The following is a 21,285-nucleotide window of genomic DNA, read 5'->3' as shown; positions in this document are numbered from 1 at the left end:
CATATTCCGAACTGCCATTATATCAGGAAATGTCATGCTGGTTTTGAACATGATTAACAGTAGATTCCTCCAAGGTCAGCTATGACATTGACTGAATGCTGCTTTTCAGTGTGTGTCTGTTCAATCCATGTACCAGTACCTCATAATCCTTGTGCAGTTTCTAGGAAGTGATTATCGTGAGATATCATGAAATAATAGTGTAACTGTGGAATAATGCTTGTTGAAGCTTTTGATTCAACTAAGCAGTCTTAACCATTAGCAACATGCCATTTTTATCAATTGGAAGAGAATCAGAGATTATTTCATTGAAATAATCCTCAAATTTGCTGTGAAACTTTGATGAAGGCGGTGGCATTTATATATTGCTGAAGGGTTATTAGCAGTTTTTTGTAAAGATAAACAAGCTCATTCCTTGTGCGTCTATTGTATTCTGTTACATGAAATAGCTTTCTTGGTTTTGGCTGGCAGGGGTTCATATCAGTCCACATCAGCATGAATAAAGCACCCAGTTCTAAACATAAGCAAGAATGCTTTTTGAAATCTGTAGCTTTGATTTGATATGAATGGCATCACTGCCATCACCTGTTTTGGAGTGGTATTGCATGTCCCTTGAACAAACCAGTGTGCGCATATAATCGCACACACTCACGCATTGATCTATCTATGGCTTTGACTGAGCTTATATGGAAAATAACTGGGTTTGAAAGTGTAGTTTTAGATGTAGCATAGCCATGGCAAGAAGCACTCCTGTGTCAGAGTTAGTTGAGTGAAGATTCCATGTAAACAGGTGTGCTCTCTGTCCGAGGATCCCATTAACTGTTACAAATGGGGTCCACATAGAACAATATACAAACACACACAAAGCGTGTGTTTGTAATGTAATGTAATGACCAGCAAGGATGGCCCCCTTCAGTTCAACAGTACACATAATGAAACGTACTTACAAAAAATAAAGAAACGGACCCCAAAAATGAATTATTAACAAGTACACAGTGTGTTTTATTTATGCAAGCAAATTGTTCCTACAGTTCAAAAAAAGCCACCGCCAAGCTGTTGGCACATTTATGTACAAAACAGATTCATTTTTATAGACTCCTACAAAGCAATCTGTGTGAAAATACAAAAAAGACTAATACAAGGAGAACGCCAAAAAGCATCATCAGGTTAATACTGAATACGCAACACCATTACAAGAATCAGTTTCAGACATGGTCTGGAAATCATCACAAACTATAGAGAGACATCTAATCAAACACTACAACCTAATATCATTTCCCATAATACTGTTAGCAGAGGAACTGTAATACTGCACATATAATAACACAGTTGACCCAGCAAGACAGTCAAAGTGTAAAAAAGAAAAAAAAAATTGAATTGGTAAAACTATTACCATTTAATGCATAACCATGCCACAAATAACAACTAGATTCACTGTCTTTACCTAGTACAAGATTTGTTCATAACCAATGTTGAATGACTAGTTATATTACAGAGATTCAGCTCTGATATGAAAAGAAATGCACTTACACCAAGAAAGAGCTCACAATGGTTTTAATAAGTGCACAAAACTAGTTTTCTGAAACACTGACAAAACAAGAGTTGCCAGGCAACGAAATGACATGACACCACTGCAGTCCTATAGCGTTATGAGTAGGCAAGACAGACTTAAAATCTGTCCCATGGCCTGGCAGATTTTTTATTTTTATTTTATTTTTTTGAGCGACATTTAATGTTGTACAGTAAATAGCTTAGCAATTGTTTTATCTCTCAGATGTGACAGTCCCTCCTCACTTTAGCACCACCAAAAGTATATAGTCACCAGCTCACCTTGATTTAGTCACATTTTAAAACTGATATCTAAACAAGTGTATACATTTATTTGGAAACATTTATCACCCAACCACCGAGATGTGCTTTTTTGTACAAAAATCCTATGAAATGACCTGAAATTAAGTGTTTGCCTCAAACGTAAATATTTCTACACAGATATATATATATACAGCGCAGAATACTGACAAAATTAACTGCTTTTAACTGTATAGGTGTGTTTTAAAAGTTCTACTTCAAAACAAACAAACGAAATACCATATAAGGATTATTTGCATGTGAGTGTATGGCTTGCAATGAATTAAAATATAATTACAGTCTGTCCAAGGCAAACCCTAAAAGGCTGACAGATGAGAATGGGTTCATGCTTGGCTACTCTTTTCTGTAAAGCACCTTTATCCCTCTTTCGACATGCCATGTTAGCGCTCTCTTCTGTTACGGACACTCATATTGTCATTTATCAACATCTTAAAAACCGGCTTGGCACACGGAGCAAAAAATAATAATAATAAAACAATACAAATATCCAGTTTGGTCAAGCTAAGACAGCGTGTAAAGAAGCCACTTTATGGTTCAGTTAAATCCATTGCATTACCAGCACGGGCAGAATACGCTGGAAAATAATCCGTACATTTATGCCAACCCGAAATCGCATGGCGTAAATGCGTAAATTTGGGCTAAATTCGTATGTTCAAATTTCCGTAATTTATATAATCTTCAAAACACACTACGGACCCATGGACGGGCATCTTCAAGAAATATATGGTAATGAACTTCACTTTGGGGCAAAATATGTGGTAAAGTTCTTTGGCGTAACTATTTGATGCAAATCTGGCACTTACACTATAGTTACATTACAAATGGCACGAAGGCGTAACATTTACACCAATGCTGAATGCCGGGTGGTTCATAATGCTTTTCGTTTAAATGTTCCACTATACAAATTCGCTGACATTTTGGTTTCTGGATAGAAAAGGATGACCTGTTTATGTGTGAGGTGTCACATAAATCGCGTGACCCTTTGGAAATGTGTTTGAAACTATTTAACCCCAGGCAACATCCCACCAAAACAAACAGAAATGAGTGTCGCCGCGGGAAATAAATCGCACTACAGATTAAGTCATAAAATGCCATGACAGCTGCCGTGGGATGACACGTCACACATTGGGAAATGAAAGGACTGAGATGTGTCGTCTCTGATGTGAATCTGAAAACGAGGCAGTACGTAGTCGAAGAAAAGAAAAGAAAAGAACTCAGTCCTGTAAAGAGGTAAAGAGCGGTCGTCAGGAACGCTGTTAGGGCGACGGTACGGTCCCCCTGACCACCTTACTGAGACACGCCCATAAACTCAGTGTAGCCCCGCCCCGCCCCCCGTACTGACGTGAGCAAGGCAGGGACTAGCGCGTGTGCTTTATGTGTAGGCGTTGAGTCGCTCTTTGGAGCGGGTGGAATGGATATCGTGAAGCTCCTGCTCTTCCTTCGATTTGATATCCTCGTACTTCTGCATTCTGCACGCATCTTTCACGTAAGCCCAATTGGCAGAGAGCACCATCAGATAGTGAATCTGAAAAAGAAAAACATTGCCTCGTGTTAGTAGCCTATAAAGCAGGTGTAGAAGCCTAGTTGACAATATGGTTCACACTGCCCAAAACCTGTATTCATTGATAATTGTGACGTAAAAAAACACACACCAAATTAGCGGATCCAATTTTCAATAAATAAAAGGGTGGTGGGTACATTATTATACCGCCTATTTAACACAGTGCGTGTCATGAATTCCGCATAGACTTTAGTTCGCGATTAGTGCAAGACATTGGATGGCTTTGTAGTCTGCGCAAGTAAGGCCTCTGAATTAATAGAATTATGTCACTTTGACAACACTGAAAACACCATGGCTTCCCCACTCGTTAAGGGCAACGAGCCTGAGTAAATCCTCTTGACAGCTCTGTGTCCTGTTGAAAAGTTTCCTTTCGAGATGTGTGCAGTACTTTCCCAGACCTTTAACCTTTATTGTGACAAAATTTAGGATCAGAAGAGATGCGCTCATCACCTGTTACACAATGACGCAAAACAGAAAAGTATTTTCCACCATACAGACGGCATCTGCTAAGACCGTGTGAGGCCCACGCTTAGCACTCATTTCACACAATGTTACATTTCAGAAAACAACCAGCAGGTGGCAGGATTGTACTGTATGTTGGAAATGTGAGGCTCACCAATGTGCAGCTCGCCAGTGAATGTGTGTTTTAACTCCTGACTATAATTATTCTGAAAATAAATCAGTAAACAATTTTTGAGGACTTGGAACAGGCCTAAAAATATATGTGTGCGTTATTTTTCTTCAGTAACAATACAAAATACTGCTAAAACATGTTTTGAAAAAGCATGCAGTACAATATAACAAAAGATCCTCTTTGTTTACTTTTCATAGTCACAATATGCTGTGTGTTTTTGTATAGATACAACTGTCCGCTTGTGAAGAAGATACAGATAACTATTCTTTCCCATAAGTGTAATGTGGTTGTTTCTTTAAGTGCATCATTGTTCAAGCTAAAAGATAAAACTAATAAATATAAAAGCAAACAAATGAACTTCTCTTATGTAAAATGCTGCCCTTTCTATTTCCCATTTGATTGTTCTCAACCTATAGTGGCCATAATTTAATTTCAGGCTGAGGAGTTTATATCACCTACAGAGTTTATATCTGGCTTAAATTAATCACTTAATTTTCCTCATATTGAAAATCCTCACAGGATGAACTAATAATGACTCTAAATGTCCAAATATATTTGTTTTAGTATTTATAATTGCAACAATTCCCCTTTTTGCTGAAAGTGAGGTTGGTAAGGAATATTTATTTTACACCTTCTACAATAAAAACTGGACGCGAACAAAAGATACACCACACTAATTAGCAGAAAGAATCTAAGTAATTTGTTTTTAGTCTAAATTGTCCTGACGCGGCGACGAGCATTTCGGCTCATTAAAGTCGACGCCATCGTCCCCCGAACGCTCGCTGCCTTCCCCCTTCTTGGAAGACTGTTGCCTCGCAGTCACTTTAGCCGCGCTTTCAGCGAGCGCCTGGCCTTTCCAGCCCCAGTTTCCATGGCAACCATATGCCGTGCCGTTTGCGGGGAGACCATCGTCTCTCTCAGGAATGGCGAGTCTTTGTACTGCAGCAAAATATTACCTCCCAGCTCATTCTCTCAGCCCGCAATAAAGCGCGGTTTTTTGGTTTGTTTTTCTTTTTACACCAAAGCCGTTAATCGCGTTTATTACAGCTCAAAAGGGCAATATTTTCAATCAACCTTTGACTTATAAAGGCGCTGTCCAAAATGCAAAAAGGTCACCAACCTTCAATGCGTTTTAACCGCGGTGTGCAATTAGAACATTCATGATAAAATTCATTTCTCGTGCATATCGTTACGTGTTAATTGTATTGATAATGTTCTCATCAAGACGAACAGTGCTATTTGACAGTTAATTTGTTCTACTATCACATTCTGAACACGTCTTTGACACTAATCAGATATGTACTGTTCTTATGAGTAATGAGTTTATGCTTCATTAACTGTAACATTGACAGCAATCAGATATTTACTGTCGTTAATAGCTTGTATCAATGATCATTGTGATTAAAAGTCTTTGGAAAAACATGCATCATTATAATTGTAATGAAATGATTTACCCTCACTGTGGCTGTGGTCATTTATTTAATTTTATTTTTTGGTGGGATTTTTCAAGCCTCACTGGCCATCGAAAGAGCATTATCTGTGTGTGTTCAGAGCAAGGAAAAACATTGCAGAGGGGGGTACAATGGAATCACTGCAAATAACAACTAACATTCACCCCGAGATAAAAAGGCAATATATTCTGTCTCCTCACCATGGCAATGACGGCTGCCCCAGCTCCTGCCAGAGCGCAGATGAACAGGTGAAAGGTCAGGTCCAGCTGCACGGTGTTCAAATAAAACTTTATTAGTGACAGGAGTGAGGGCATAGACACTGCTCCACATAGCATCCGAGTCATGGGCTCTTATCTGTCAGTCAGTCAGTCAGTCAGTCAGTCACTCAGTCACTCATTCACTCAGTCCCGTGTGTCATACAAACGAAACATTGCTTGATCGTATTTCAAAACAAATAACACAATTTACACATGGCATCGTTCAAGACCCTTTCATTTTCATGAATCCGTTCCTTTCTAAAGAAAATGGCGGAAGATATTTTGTGCTTGCGTTGTTGCTCCTAAAGTTCAGTCCTTATATGCGATTTGCCCACCATTTTGTCCTCTGCAGGTTTCTCCCATCAGTAATCTATATCCCCACAGTCTATAATACACTACAATTCTGTAGCTGTTGTACAGGATGCACCAGTGCTGTTTAAATTCACCTCCAGAACTGCAACAGTCAAGCTTGGGATGGCTACATAAGCTTCCGTCTGTGCACATATATACGTATAGAACTGACCTCATTTGATTCGCACATTTTGAAGAACTTCTCCGACCCAGTGCAGACCTTCTTCTCCTCGCCGATTGTCACAATCCCTGAAATAAAACATTCGCAGGATCCAGTGACTCCCCTGAAAGTACTGCTCCACGGCTTAGTGTCTGCACCACGTCATGTATCCTGAACCTGCTTTCCTAGCATCAGTCAACACACAGACTGCGGTCTACGATACGACTACAAAGTAAAGTCAGAAGGCTAAAGCTGTTTTTGCAATATGACATACTTTTTTGAAAATTGTGTATATGAAGAAATGACACGTATACTAAGCAGAGGCTTGGACCACTGTAATGATAATCCAGCCATCCATCTGTTATCTATACCAGCTTATTCCTGGTCAGGGTCGCAGGAGGTGCTGGAGCCTATCACAGCATGCATTGGGCACGAGAGGCAGGAAAACAGCCTAGACAGTTCACTAGACCATCGTAGGGCACAATAATAATAATAATAATAGTACAAGTTCTAGATATTTCATTGTATTTATATAAAAGCAGGCACGCTTATTGGCTTGTCTCAGTGCCCTGCGTGTAAACTGAATCGCTGCTGGGGCGGTGAACTGGCGCACCGAACTGGCGCAGGTCCAGGCACAGGTTGGCCCCCTCCACGGCGGTGGTGTTCTGGCAGACGGTCCAGATGTTGAAGTACATGAAGACGGGCAGGGAGGTGAAGGCCGTCAGGCCCAGCCAGGCCAGCATGAACACGTAGGTCAGCATGATGAACTACGGCGGGGAGAAAGAGCGCGTCCCGTCAGTCAGAAACCCGCTCGCGCAGCGGCGACACGCTCACCTGACACCTGCAGGTTAGGGCACCTGGGCAACAAGCTCTACATACACTCTCTGAAATACAGGTACAGCAGGGGTACGGTCTTTTTCTTTAAGGATCAACTTTCCAAAACGTATGCTATAAACGTAATGTTCTATTAGGTTAGTAATAAGTACCTTTTACAAGCAGAACGGATACGGGGCGACATAGCTCAGGAGGTAAGACTGATTGTCTGGTAGTCGGAGGGTTGCCGGTTCAAACCCCGCCCTGGGCGTGTTGAAGTGTCCTTGAGCAAGACACCTAATCCCTAACTGCTCTGGCGAATGAGAGGCATCAATTGTAAAGTGCTTTGGATAAAAGCGCTATATAAATGCAGTCCATATACGAATGAATTATGTATGGCTGCCTATGGTTACAAATTTATGTACCTACAGGGTACCCGCAGTGACTTATGCTTGTGCGTTTTTGGGCACTATTTTTGTACCTTTTTTGGTGAGAGTGTAGACAAAGCTCAACAGACAGAATACTATCAAAAGTCATAACATATATTCTCATCTTTCAACATTAAATATGTATATTTCCAAAAGCAATCCCATTCCAACTGTGGCCACCAAATATCCTTGGCAAATCAGGGACGCGACACTGATATACTGCTCTGTCAGACGCGCGGTGTAAACCCCTCCCCCTTCCTGCCGTGTGCGCGTACTGCCCCCCCCCCCCCCCCCCCCCCCCCCCCCCCCGTACCCAGGCGCTGACGCAGCGGCCGCAGGTGGTGATCTTGAAGTCGCCGTACAGGTCCCTGATGGCTCCGGTGGTGAAGAAGCCCTCCACCATCAGCAGGATGCCGTACACGAAGAACGCAGACGCGATTCCGTAGATCACGTATTTGATGATGTCGATCCTGCAGAGGGATGGAATGCTTAATGGTGCCCTGCACATACAGGTATAGCGTAATGTTTAAAATAAATGGATTATACTGGTCATTATAGTAATAATAATGCATAAGGATTTACACTAAATGCTTACAGTAAATACACTCGTAAGGAAAGGTAGGACTAGACAAAACGCAGTGTCACCGTGGCACGGTGGTTCATACAGGAATGGGGCCGTGGTGTGAATGTCTCGGGCCTGGGTGTGAAACGGCAAGCGTGTTTTTCGCCCAGGAGAGGCGGCGGGACGTTGTGTTTACATCTTGAGGTGTGGCAGTTAGGGACACACGGGCACAGGCCTCTCTCTCTCTCTCTCTCTCTCTCTCTCTCTCTGTCTCTCTGTCTCTCTCTCCCTCCCTCCGCTGGCACGGCTCTGCTGAACAGGTGCGCCCGGGACGTCCCGGAGAGATTTGAGCGCGCCCAGCTCTTCCCCTGCGGGACTGGGGGGCCAGCCCGATGCTGACGAGCATGGAAAATCGATTGCTCATTGTGTGCTTCAGCCAAGGCTGCCACGGGCACTAAATCCGTTTAAATCTCACATAAAATACATCGCACGCTAATATACTGCCTTGAAATGTCAAAAGTTAGGGATATACGACTGTCCATTTCAGAGAAACTGAGTGTAACTGAGGCAGAAAAACAGCGGACGGAAGAATAAATCTGCTGGACTGCTTCTCGTGGCATTTCAAAAAGACACCGTTCACAACACCTTCAAGGTGGAGGGGCAGTCACAATTAAAGTGTAAAAATGAGCGGCAGGTTTGAATTTAAAATCAGTTTAAATGAAATTTTTGTGGCTCAGTGCTATTTTGAGAAACTCGACCAAGGCTATGAATTTTTTTGAACAAAAAATGATGGCTTCAAAGATCCACTGAGCCATTCTTGCCAGCAGTCCAAAGCATGGAAATCAAAATGTATGAATGTATGCACCAGGAAGGCTGCTATGTACAGAATAAACCTCCCTTCACACACACAGGCGAACGTTTCTCTGAAGGGGAGAGGTTGAAGAGCAGGAAATCATTACAGAGGATTCACTAAATGAAAGAACCGGCTTCACAATCACAGGTTTGGTGCTGCAGGGGATGGTTCAGCTGCTATCGCAGCAAAGCACTGCAGCTTACACGCACATGTAGGCTAACCCATGTCAGGGGATCATCGTGTTGTGTTGTAAGCTTTGATGGGCCTTCACCCGTTTACTTCCAGTACGATCAATGAAAACGTGCAGGAGGGACGTGAGGTTTATGAATTTACACACTGTGCCATTCCAGGGCCTACACGGCAAAAACAAGCCATTTTACAAAATGGCCTTCGTGGCTGTGATACCCTATGGCAACGGAATTTATTATGCAATATATTTGATAAATCTGGAATGTATAATGACACATTTCACAAGTGTAATATATAGCAGTATCTGAAATTACACATGTCCAATATATTGTAAAGTTCTGCCGTATATAGCTAAAACACTGTATTGCTTATATGGCAATATATAGTAATATATTTTGAAATGTACCCTAGTTCTGCATGAGGTGTACTCACATAGTGAAGACGTCCAGAGAGTCCATTGGTCCTCTGACCACCTCGAAGTAGTTCTGCAGGATGGTGACGGTGCCGGAGAGGGCTTCATGCCCGCAGCCACAGAAGAGTGCCACGCCCGCGTAGAGCAAGATGGTGGCGATCAGCGACGGGTACGGAATGCCGCCCAGGCACTTGATGCAGCACTCGAAGCACCCTTTAAAAAAAAAAAAAATTAAGCAAAGCAGCAGGTCTCATTCGCAAGGACGCACTGGAAAAAGAACAGGTATAGCCCTTCAAGCTCCCTGAAAAAAACACAGTGAAAAAAGATTGTCATTGTTACTCTTGATGCATCCTGGAAAAGAGCGCGTTTTATTTTAAAAACAGTACGAAAAAACTCACGCGACCAGCGGGCCTGTTCGATTCCGGCGTGACAGTTAAGAATAGACGCGGTTTCTGGGCAGAAGTGTGCAGACGATTCTATTAAAATCTCCTCAGGAAAATGAATTGCCTTAATATGCAGTATTGATCTAATTGTAGATGCAGCATATAATACAACAAACGCTGCTGAAGACAAACAGGGTATTGTTTATGAGGAGCAGAGACAACGACCACCCATCCGTCAAATTAAAGCTTTTCACATCAAACCAGATTGAGCTGTAAGAAGCTATAGCTTTCAAGTTATATCTCGCATATGTCTTCATATGCTACTTTGTAGACGAACCATTGCTTACTTCAATAAGCAAAAAATGAATTGGGGCACTATAACCCCCAATTAATTTCCATGCCGCAGACCACTTTCTGCTTCCAAAGGCCAAAGGAATCTCCCTCATCACTCCAAAACATGCAGGTACATCCCATAAAGCACTTTGGTTTTGTGAGGCCGAATTCGAATCACAATGTCAGTTATGTCACCTGGTTCAATGTTGTTCCGTGCTACCGTCTTAGCAGAGATGCAGCAGACGAACAACAACGCGCAGACAAAATGTTGGTCTCATTTTTTTAAAAAAGCCCCCCAAAAAACCACCCCTCCGCCTGCGCCCTTTAAACACCAGCAATGTGTTGTGTCGGGGAAGATGTACGACCATCCCCACTTGACACCTGGGAAAATCCAGAGGGAAGGCCGCGTGCTGGCACACAGAGTGACTTATCGTTGAATCTTTTCGGCGTGATCTTCTGAGGAAGAAATCGGCTCTTTGTTCGCCCGCCTGCGTATCCCTTCATCGAAAGAGAAAAGGCTTCATTCTGTTCATCTCAGCGCTGAGCTGGATGCCAAGAATCTGGTCACCAAGAAGCAAGCCAAGAACCCAGCGTCTCTTCCCCTACTTATTCCACCCACAGCGAGACTGAGAATTTCACCAAAATATGCCTTGCCGAGTTTGAATCTAATCGCTGCATCTCCTGGCTGCTTTTCCACACAGCCTTTATTAATACCACAAATTTCTACTGTACAGACTTTTTTTTGTGTGTGAAAAGGACCAAACTTTATAACAAGACATTCTTTTTTGAATGTGCGCTTGCAGCATTGCAGCCAGCGAATCGGACATGGCTGGGTATACCGTAACAGAAACAGCTTTTGCCTGTATATGCTTTTCTTACCCACTGACAGGTGATATGGCACTTATGATAGGGCGACTGGAGTCAGCAGCAGAGCTCCTGTTGGCTTAGGACAAAGCAGCGGTATGTGCAATGCTGGCCCATGTGTCCTGTATGACCCCCCCCCCCCCCCCCCCCCCCCCAGACCTCATCTCTCCTTCCCCTTCCCTTTGCCTCACGCTCCCGTGTGTGTTTCGGGAGAACTTTCCCACTTTCCCAGTATCATTTCTCTGACCCGTCCCAGCCAGACCCTCAATAGGCCCTGTGCTGGGCCCACACCTGCACCCCACTTCCTGTGGGGTCCTGCCCCAAGCAGAGGCGCAAAATCCAGGTTCTGAAAGTAATGAATGAATGAATTAGTTGTATTCAGAAATTCGACTTAAATACTTCACCTGGAATCTTGCCGTTTTATTTTACTCTGTGTGGATGCATCATTTGTCAAACTGACAGATATTCTGGAGAGTAAATGGAAAGCTTTTTTTCCCAGATATATTTTTCGGCAAAGTGGACTGAACGAGTATACTTGTATTCATGCGATGGTGCTCTGATTAGGAAGTGGCTGGAGACTTATTCGAAAATTTTTGAAAAGACGCTAGTTTATGAATATGAAATACACACTCAAGAAGGAGTTTTCTCCAAGATTGAGCGCTCCTTGAGTTCAGTAGTTCCTTATCAGAAAATGCTATCTCCAGTAGCCACAGGATCAGCCAAACTGTTCCCAGACTGAAAGCAATTTAAATGGAAATCTTTAGCTCAACCTGCAGTGGAAAGTTTCCCAAATTAAAACTGGTATTTCCTGCTGTTTATTTATGAAAACGAATGACCGATCTCCACACTCTTTGTTGATTTAGGATCTTACTTACTACTGAGATTAAAGTAATGAAGTTAATGACAATCTATATTGAAATGTTCCTCTGTTTCATGAGTTAAATGCATTATTTCCTTGTTTAGGACCAAACATTAATTTTCTGGTAATAATTTTGTTATTTCTACTTTAAAATATGCAGACGTGTTTTGCGGCTTCACTGTCAATTAAACTGACTAAACTGACAATTTTCTTGTTTATTACAGAATTAAATGTATAACCTTGCAGTGCAGGTATTACTTTGGTAGTCCAAAACAAATATTCACACGTATTTCAAAGTTTCACAGCACAACATTTTGTGCTTTAAATTTCTTTCACGAAAAAAAAAATGTTGAAAATCACCAATAAAATCTACAATACATTTTTGTTAGGAATTTATATTATTTAATGCTCATTCTTTTTCATGAATTAGTCAATTGATTTGTAACTGCCTACTTTTAATTGTTCATTCAACTGTAAAATTAATTCAGTTTGGTGATGAATTAATTAGGTCCTTTTGAAATATAACGGTTGTCCTGCACACTGTAATTACTGCATGCAGCAGCCGTCTCACAGTAATTTAAGGGTACATTCTGTTAAGCATGACGTTTAACTGTAGAAATATCAAAAGTTTATTAAAAAAATATGTTTTCAGGAAAGCAGAACTAACTGAAATTTACCCAAAGCTAATTCTGCCATCAGAGTTGTTAATAGAATGGGGACAGATTTAACAGCATATGCACTGCCAGTCTATTGGAGCCTGTCTTTTGGAGAATGCTCGATTTTGATGGATTTTCAACTTTCCATTACTGAGTTGCCTACTGTATTTGACAAAACTGGGAAGTATGTTGATACTTTTAGAATATTGTCCTTAAACAGAAATGGAACGCATGGATATATATTCGTGCTGATGAACTTTATCACTGATATTCCATTTACTCCTCAGAAGTGAACAGTCTGAAGGTACAAGCTTAACTTTCAGCCCATATCTGTAAGCTTAATTAGGTTGCATATATGTAGAATACACTTGAAGTATGGTGTACTTATGAGCTAAACGAGATGTGATTTAGTTTAACGAGGGTAATGGGAATACTGCCAAAATAAATCATATGAATAAATGAACTTCAAGATCAGATCAGTGTTTTCATAGCTCATAAAACAATGCAAATTCATCCACAATCGTGATAATGTGAAATACGTGAAAGAAATGTTTTCTTTTCTTTTTTCCTTTGTAGGTTCCCTAAATGTATTAAAATCGTTAAAAAAAAACATTAACGCGATGCTGAATGGTAAAGACGTTGTTTTCTTCCCCCGCCCTTCTTTCACTGCAAAGAAAGCAGCTCAACGCTGCGCTGGTCTGACAAGCTCCATTGCTGCTTCTACCAGGATCCTGACTAGAATAACAAGTACAGCTATCAAGGCTGGGAGGGGGGGGAAAAAACCTGCCTCGCGCTTGAAAACCCGGTTGGTGTATCTGCAGGAGCACAGACGTAATCCCCCCCCCGCCCCCCTTAAAAAAAACGTCAGGGAATCCCATGTTTTTATCATGCGTGTCTGCTATACCCAGTCATCCATTGTCTCAAAACAATGGTATCTCCGCTACGACTGTCCTGTCGCTTTATACAGACATTTGCTACGTGCGAGCGCTTAACATCAATGAGACTCAATTGCGTACGGTGGGAATATAGCTTCGAAACCGCGGGACAGACGGTTCGTTTTATACGCTCGAATAGGATGTGTCTGGATTCAAAATGATTTTGCCTGAGTTACGGTTCTGCTTCATTTTATGCTCAAACATGCACAGTTATAGGCTACATGTTTAACATCAATTGATTTTGACTGGTAAAATGCTAACTGCGAATGCAATGAAAAGAGCTCAAAATATATCTATAAACTGAATTGACATGGGGCGTAATACAAACTAAACCAGACAGGCATAACACTAGATTTGAAATGTCATAAAAGCAAAACATACTTATAATCGAACGTAACTGCATAATCACACATGAACGAGTGTTCTACGTTCTTCCATGATAGGCTATAAAGACTGACAGCCCAAAACCTTCAAGTACCTCTGACGCTGATTTTCCATAATCAGCTTTAGACAACTCAACCAGAAAACCATAGATGGTACCATTTAGAACCAGCAACACTCAATTTCCCCAGCAATATTAAATCAGCACTGGGGAATGCGTTGACAGAATGTCAATGTATGCCTTCGTGCATTCGTGTTGTTTTCATAAATAATGGTATACCCGTCTCTGCGTGCGTTCAGTTATATTTCAAGAAACTGCAATTTCAGTTGCCTTCCACGACATTACTATAACAAATACGAATTTTTATATAAATATAAATATAATGTAACTTACATTGTATTCAAATTCCGAGTATAGCACAGCTCTGTGGATCACTGTGTTTCAACAGGAGGAAAATTAACCTGTAATGTTTACAAGATACTACCTTATCCTACTTTAACCATACTTAAATGCTGATACATACACCTTCAGAACAGGCACAGCTGCTTTTTTTGGCATATATAAAACATTATCTTACATTTAAAAAAAATCAAATATTAATGAAAGTGTGAAAGATGAATAAATACATATGAGAGCTTGGAGAGATGGAGAAGGATGCTATTGTGACAGTGTTACCATAGCAACAACGGCGGACGAGGTTGTTAGCCAAACACGGATCCGTCCATAATCAATTGTGCATTTGTTTAATCGGGAAAGCAGTTTTTTTCCCCCTTCTTTTTCATTAATTTTCCATTTCAACGTGTCTGTCAATAACACACGTCTTCAGTACGCCTACATTTTGTGAAAACACCAAAGGCATGACACGCTGACACCATTGCTAGGAACGTACAGCGAGACAGACTGGGCAGCACAACAAACCAGGCGTGATTCCACACAATTGCATAAGGTTTAGAACAGTACTTATGTGGTTGATGTGGATGCTAATGATCTGCGGTTGTTTCCCTTGCTATGATACCACACCTTCACACCTGTACACTGATCTGATGTTGCTCAAACTTGGGAGTGTGGGGCGTGTTTTAAAGATTGACAACCGCAAAGCAGATTTGCGGGAAAAGGCTGTCGCCTTTCATCCGAGAACAGTCTTCAAATGGGGTTCATGACACCTCCTTATCTCTGAAGGCAATCATAGAGGCAAAAATGGCTACCCCACACACACACACACACACACACACACACACACACTTACGAGAAGAATCTCCACTAATGCATCTGATTGTGGTGAGCACTGAAGTGATTCAGACTGCTCTACATCGCCCAGGATTCAAAACAGGTTGCTCCTCATATACAGAGACGATGCAGCAGGATATTACCCTTGCAAGCAGTGGCCTCTTCACACATTCTCTGATTGGCAGTAAGTGCTGAAGGTTTGGCAGCCAGTCAATACAATCCTTGAGATGGAGAACACGCTTAATAGCTTTCTCGTCTGAGACAGAAGCTGTTGTGTAGGGGTGTGATATTGCGAGTTTGGGGGGAAAAAAATACTTTGTGATGTTTACTTCCACGCATAAGGCATCTCTACCTACAAAGCAAAGCAGACCAAACAGTGGAGCCATGCTGGTTGGACAGGCCACATGATTTTGGGAGCTTTTAAGGGTCCAGAATGCAGCTGGACGGATGAGGCCAGTGGTTCCCAAACTTCATGTGCACGGGACCCGCTGATCCCTTATTTTAAAAAACGTACACGGTGCAACGTGGCGTGGCGGTATTCGTCTCCCGCCAGCGCGGCTCGCCCTTCCTCTTCATCTTCATCTTCGCGGGCCATTGCGGCCTGCCTGCGCTCTGATTTACGGCCATGGCCATGCCCGTCCCTTAGGCTTCCACAGACGGGAACATAACGGCTCGAAAGGATTCCAAATGTCCTCATAAGCCACTTCTATCTGGCTCGGCTCATTATCTTAATTACATCTTGACACGACCCGTCGGTTTTTCTTGGGCTATCCCGAGTTACTGCAGGCTGCACCAGCTTTTAAAAGGTTAGACGTCCACGTTTTTGCAGCAGTGTGAAATTCCGTGGAGGGGCCCTCATTTTTACTTAACCCTTAGAAGACTAGGTTCTTTGGAATGTTCTTTAGTCAGTGTTCTAGAACAGTAGTGATTGTTACATCAGCATTAGCATGTTCAGTTAAGAACATTACATTTATTTAGCAGACGCTTTTATCCAAAGCGACGTACAAAAGTGCATTTCATGGTCATGGACAACTACAAAACACAGGTTCGTTAATGAACATTCAGGTTCGATAATGAACATTCTAATTACATATTTGTGATTACACCTTACACCTTAAAGCAGGGCTGCCCAACCCTGTTCCTGGAGATCTACCGTCCTGTAGGTTTTCATTTCTGCCTGAATTTGGCAAACCAATTAGCAGCTCAACAAGATCTCTAAGCTGTTGAATGAGGTGTGCTTTGTTAGGGCTGGAGTGAGAATTTACAGGTCGGTAGATCTCCAAGAACAGGATCGGGCAACCCTGCCTTAAAGGGTTAAGGAAATTGTATTCAACATTATTTACAATGTCTTGATTACACACAGACCCATGCATGAATGCACTTTCTTTGTAGACACAGCAGTATTTATTTATTTTTTTCCCCGGCTGTCATCTCTGCAAATTAACTTAATTCATAAGAGCCCAAGCGTTCGTCAGACAGAGAAGTGGCACACTGAACACAGCCACGAGATGAAAGAGCTAGGGCTCACCACACTGAACACAGCCACGAGATGAAAGAGCTAAGGCTCACCACACTGAACACAGCCACGAGATGAATGGGCAACAGGCTCGTCAGAATGAAGGAGCTGCAGGGCTTCCTGGGGCAGTGGGCAGCGTCCAGGCAGAGCGGCGAGCGGGGAGGGGGGAGGGGGGAGCGGCGAGGGGGGGCAGCGAGGGCGAGGGGGGGGGAGCCGCTCGAGGGGAGCGCTCACGGCGCACTGCTCTCTGAAGAAGCGCCACGGCGGGCAGCTGTCAATTGTCGCCCGGCGGGTGTCAGAGGCGCCCCCCCACCCCCCTCCCCCCTCCCCGCTCGCCGCTCTGCAGATACCCCACTACTTCCAGGGCATTTCACAAAACACCAGTTGTGGCCCTTGTTTTTTTTTTTTTTTTTATTTTTTTTTTTTTTTTTTTAAAAGAGTGGACTTTTGGTCCAGTTTGAGTGGTATCATATCTGAGGTGAGACTGACAAGAGTAAAGAAAAGTATGGACAGTGCTCTACTTCTGATACCCCACAACTCGATATTGATATTCTTGATATGCAATAGTCGGGCGCAATGACTAGATCGGTGACTAGTTTTCCGTGGGTCTCTATCCATATTATTGAATGGGCATGCTTTCCCTTCTGCCTCACTGTGGCAGAGGCACTTCTGACTGTAGTCAACAGTGGGTCAAGAGTCCCGGCGTAATCTTTCTTCTGTGTTTCTCTCCTGTACTTCTGAAATTATTCCAGCACCCTGGGTCCATAGGTGGGACTCGATTACCAGAGCATTACGAGGAGAGAGAAATCTACTGCGATAACAATTACCACGCATTAGTGCACTATAACAATAAGTACATGGACCACATTAGCTCACAATGCACACAGAGATTTTGGGAAATGTGTTCTTTCCACCATTTACCGTACATAATTATACTAAAATAAAGGAAATCCTTCCTCGAACCTGGGATGGAGACATCAGTGTCTTGCCATTCAGCAATCAGTCAGACTCTAATGCACTCTCAGCATTGCAGTGAATGCACTCTCTCTCTTTCAGTCTCTGGAGCCGTTCTCAAGAGGCACAAGCAGGCAAATACCTCATCTGCCAGCACGTCACCTTTCTTGGTCTTAAATCGTCACCTGTCACTACACTTAAACTGTTCCCAGGACTGTAAATACACGGTCAGTTACTGACGTACAGTATGCTGAGCTGAATGCAGGGACACAGGGACCTGCTCCATGTATTATTTAGCATCAGCAGGTCCTGTGCAGAAACGGCCGCCATGTCCATAAATAATTTAACCGGCACCCCTCGTCTGCATTACCGTCCTCAGCAAGACTAAACATGAATGGATTTGTCTGTCTAAAGACGCGTCAGCTGACCCCGAATGCGCTCTTTCCATTGGCCGCGATGATGACTCGATGAGGCGCGATGGCCTGCCGTTGCTTCGGTGGAGTCGCGGGCACGATGGCGGAAAGGAGCGGATTTGCACGCGCAGACACAGACTCAATCTCCTGTTTTAATTTCCCGTCTCAATTAGGGTGAAATCACACGTCGTTCCCAAGAGATGGAGGCTGTTCTCACCGACAGTCTGTCAACAAGGAGCTTAGAAGAAATACGTGTTCGGCAACTATGGTGATCCGAAGTGTTACACAACTGAATTACAAATTCAGCTAATTTTATTGATAAATGTTAAAACGTGTATGTACTGTACTTTAGCCATCTTCAGCTGAATTAGACTCCTAACAGTATGTGTTCATGAACCAAGAATATTGTAGCAGTATCATGACAAACATGAGCTCAAACAGCTACAGTAAGCTGTGGTACAATAAACAGCAGGATTGCGGTGTTTTTTATGCATGCACGGTAGACATAGTAAAAAAAAACAAGCAGAGAGATTTATTTGGTCGACTGATTTTGGCATGACCCAAATCTGCATAAAGTCTTGGTTAAATATCAGCGGCATTATCGTACGGGCAACAGAAGGCATCTTCCTGATGACAAAGAGATGAAGCTCCCCCCAACGCCCCCCCCACCCCCCCGCCAACGCCCTCACCCCCGCCCCCACCCCCCCTCCCTCTCCACTCCCACCTCTTCCCATCTGTCTATGCCATGTCATACAGACAACAGAGAGATTAGCCCCTCCCTTAATCCACACAGGGTTCAGGGGGTCACAATTATCTAATGGTTACTTCTTGGGCGTATTACAAAAAAGCATCGCAAAGGCGTAATTAAAGAGACAAAAGCATCCCCAGTCCCCTCACTGATTTTGCATAAGTACACACACTTTAATAGCAGCGGGTGTACAAGGGGAGGGCTGTATTGAGGTCTAGGGAAAGTCAAATGGAACGATGCTAGCTGAAGCCTACTTCCGGAAGAGGAAGGTGGCCCGCTAGACCAGTGATATAAATAGATTGTTTGTTGTAAATTCACTCCAACAGAAACATTATACACTATATACACTATTCTGAATGGATCTTGACAGGAGGGTTTCAGGAAGGTTAACAAACCCTTGATCTCTGGTGAGCTCCGTTAAATCCCTCCAGCTCCAACGAACATTCTTCAAACAAAGGAAGAAAACAGACAGTAAATTCAGCGAAACAAAGACAGATCAATGGCGAAACAGTTTATATGACTGTTTGTGGCATTCATTTGCGAACACTTAGCTCCTTTCGCTGAAGCGAGCAGGTTTCAAAAAAAATTTTTTTATAACCCACAGTCTCCTGGATTCTCGATGCATGTTTAATCAACCAGTATAGTTGCCATGCCAACAACGGTGCAAATTCTGAGAATAGACTGAGTACTTCAGTGCAGTGACCCACTTACTGTATGTCAACATATTCAATGGGGCAATAGTGAATGAGACACATTACACAGATTAAGCTCTAGGGAAACGCAACTGGAGACCAGGTCTCGAAGCTCAGACACTCATTTCAGGAGTTAAAAATAATTTTTTAAAAACTATTTCTGAATAAAGAAATCTATTTCTCCCGAGCCACTCCCACATCGGCAGAACTGTAAGCTTCTGTGTTGGCCTAATGAGTCATTCTGCTGCAGCAAAAAAAGAAGAAAGAAAAGATTGCAGTAAATGTATGGCTTAGCACAATCCAGGGAAGCTCCATATCGTAATTACATTCATAAACCGCAGACTATTTACATACTGCAAACACCTGAATTACTGCACATCCGTTTGCATAAGCATATTTTATTTATATTGGAGTACCCATCCAAACTATAGCGCATCTGGGAAATCAAACAATATATCAAAATGTTTGTGTTATGTAATTGCTCTGCTGGATAACAATGGTCTGCATAATAACTCTCTGTTGTAAGGAAAGCATAAGACAAGTCCTGTGGGTTGGTGGTGAGCGCCCCTGAATTGGACTGGATATGGATGGTGGATATGTCTGAGGCTAAGTGGCAGAGGAGAAATGTGAGTGAAGAGTGTAGATACACTGCACAGACACTGCAAAAAGACTGTCTTAACCATAGACCGTGTACAAATGGTCTTAACAAGTCTGTTAGTCTAGTAATAAGAGTTAATCTTAAGTAACAGATATTAGCCTGTTCTAAGTTACTTCTTGCTTGACAAGGGAAACTGTCTTCTACCTCATTGACAAATCTTAAAATGAGTAAAACTGTCTCACTTTACTGGCAACCTTTGTCTAATTTAGCAAAAAATGCAAAAGAAACACAATTTTAAGTCTTAAATATAAGACTAAAACGTTTTTTAAGATTTACTTTTTTTTTTTTTGCTTTTGCAGTGGACCTGCAACAGACAGCTGTGGGGGAGCAGGGTTTGACCTGCTCTAAGTTATATCAGTGGTCCAGTGCTGTTAATACAGCTTTAGAATGAGCCCTGTGATAATCCAGATTACCAAAGCATCCCAAAAGCGTCTGCACACCCACTGTCGAACGGCTGACACAGCTGTCAATAGCTGCAAATGGAACATTTAAGAGGTGGAAAACTGTAGAGTGTTAAAAAGACGTTGTCAAGTTGTGCTTAAAATGCACACAGACATGGAAGCAGGGGCACTTTGAGTTAAAAAAGGAGGCTGGGGGAGTGAGAGCGTGTCGGTTGGATGCCTGATTTAGATGCTCTGAATTGGGGGGGGTGCTGGTCACCCCCTCTCAGTGGCTTGCTACATCCATCCCACGGTGGTGAGGCTCTCAGTTTGGCTGGAACGCTAAGAGCGTGGTCACTGTGGAGCTCAGATCTCCAGCCTCGTAGACCGTGGGGAGAGCAGGCGAGGGTTTGGGAGCCGGGTAGACTGTGTGGGAAGAGCGCACCTGGCACCGCACACAGGGATGCTGGCAGCACTATGAGTCACAGTCTCAGGCTCTGCCTGGGTTTAACCCTGAAGGGTAGGTTTCATGGAATGTTTTTTTTTTTACCTTCATAATTCTAAGGCAGTGTTCTAGAACTCTGTTTGCTTTCAGTTGCCAGTAGTGATTATTGCATCAGCATTAGGATGTTCCGTTAAGAACATTCTAATTGCACATTTGCGATCTTTCACCTTAAAGCTTTCAACTGGGAGTCTAGCTTCTGAAGGCTATGATAATAAGGTGCATAAGGTAGTGCAGTGCCTACCT

General features: G+C 42.7%; 1 protein-coding gene across 2 annotated transcripts in view; it reads right to left on the bottom strand.

Moving 5' to 3' along the window:
- Window positions 1-971: 971 nt before the first annotated feature.
- gpm6aa (glycoprotein M6Aa) overlaps window positions 972-21,285 on the bottom strand; it is a 34,682-nt gene continuing 14,368 nt past the window's right edge. For both annotated transcript variants that reach the window (XM_035425138.1, XM_035425137.1), the window contains exons 2-7: window positions 9,558-9,750; window positions 7,835-7,991; window positions 6,894-7,047; window positions 6,293-6,369; window positions 5,713-5,778; window positions 972-3,391 (exon numbers count right to left, since the gene is read on the bottom strand). In XM_035425138.1, coding sequence (XP_035281029.1) covers window positions 3,239-3,391; window positions 5,713-5,778; window positions 6,293-6,369; window positions 6,894-7,047; window positions 7,835-7,991; window positions 9,558-9,750 — 800 coding nt within the window. In that variant the 3' untranslated portion in view covers window positions 972-3,238. The remainder of the gene's footprint in view (window positions 3,392-5,712; window positions 5,779-6,292; window positions 6,370-6,893; window positions 7,048-7,834; window positions 7,992-9,557; window positions 9,751-21,285) is intronic.

The sequence above is a fragment of the Anguilla anguilla genome, chromosome 7 (assembly GCF_013347855.1).
Source record: "Anguilla anguilla isolate fAngAng1 chromosome 7, fAngAng1.pri, whole genome shotgun sequence".
Taxonomy (NCBI): Eukaryota; Metazoa; Chordata; class Actinopteri; order Anguilliformes; family Anguillidae; genus Anguilla; species Anguilla anguilla.
The sequence above is the reverse complement of the archived record's forward strand: the minus strand, read 5'-3'. Positions and strand labels throughout refer to the sequence as shown.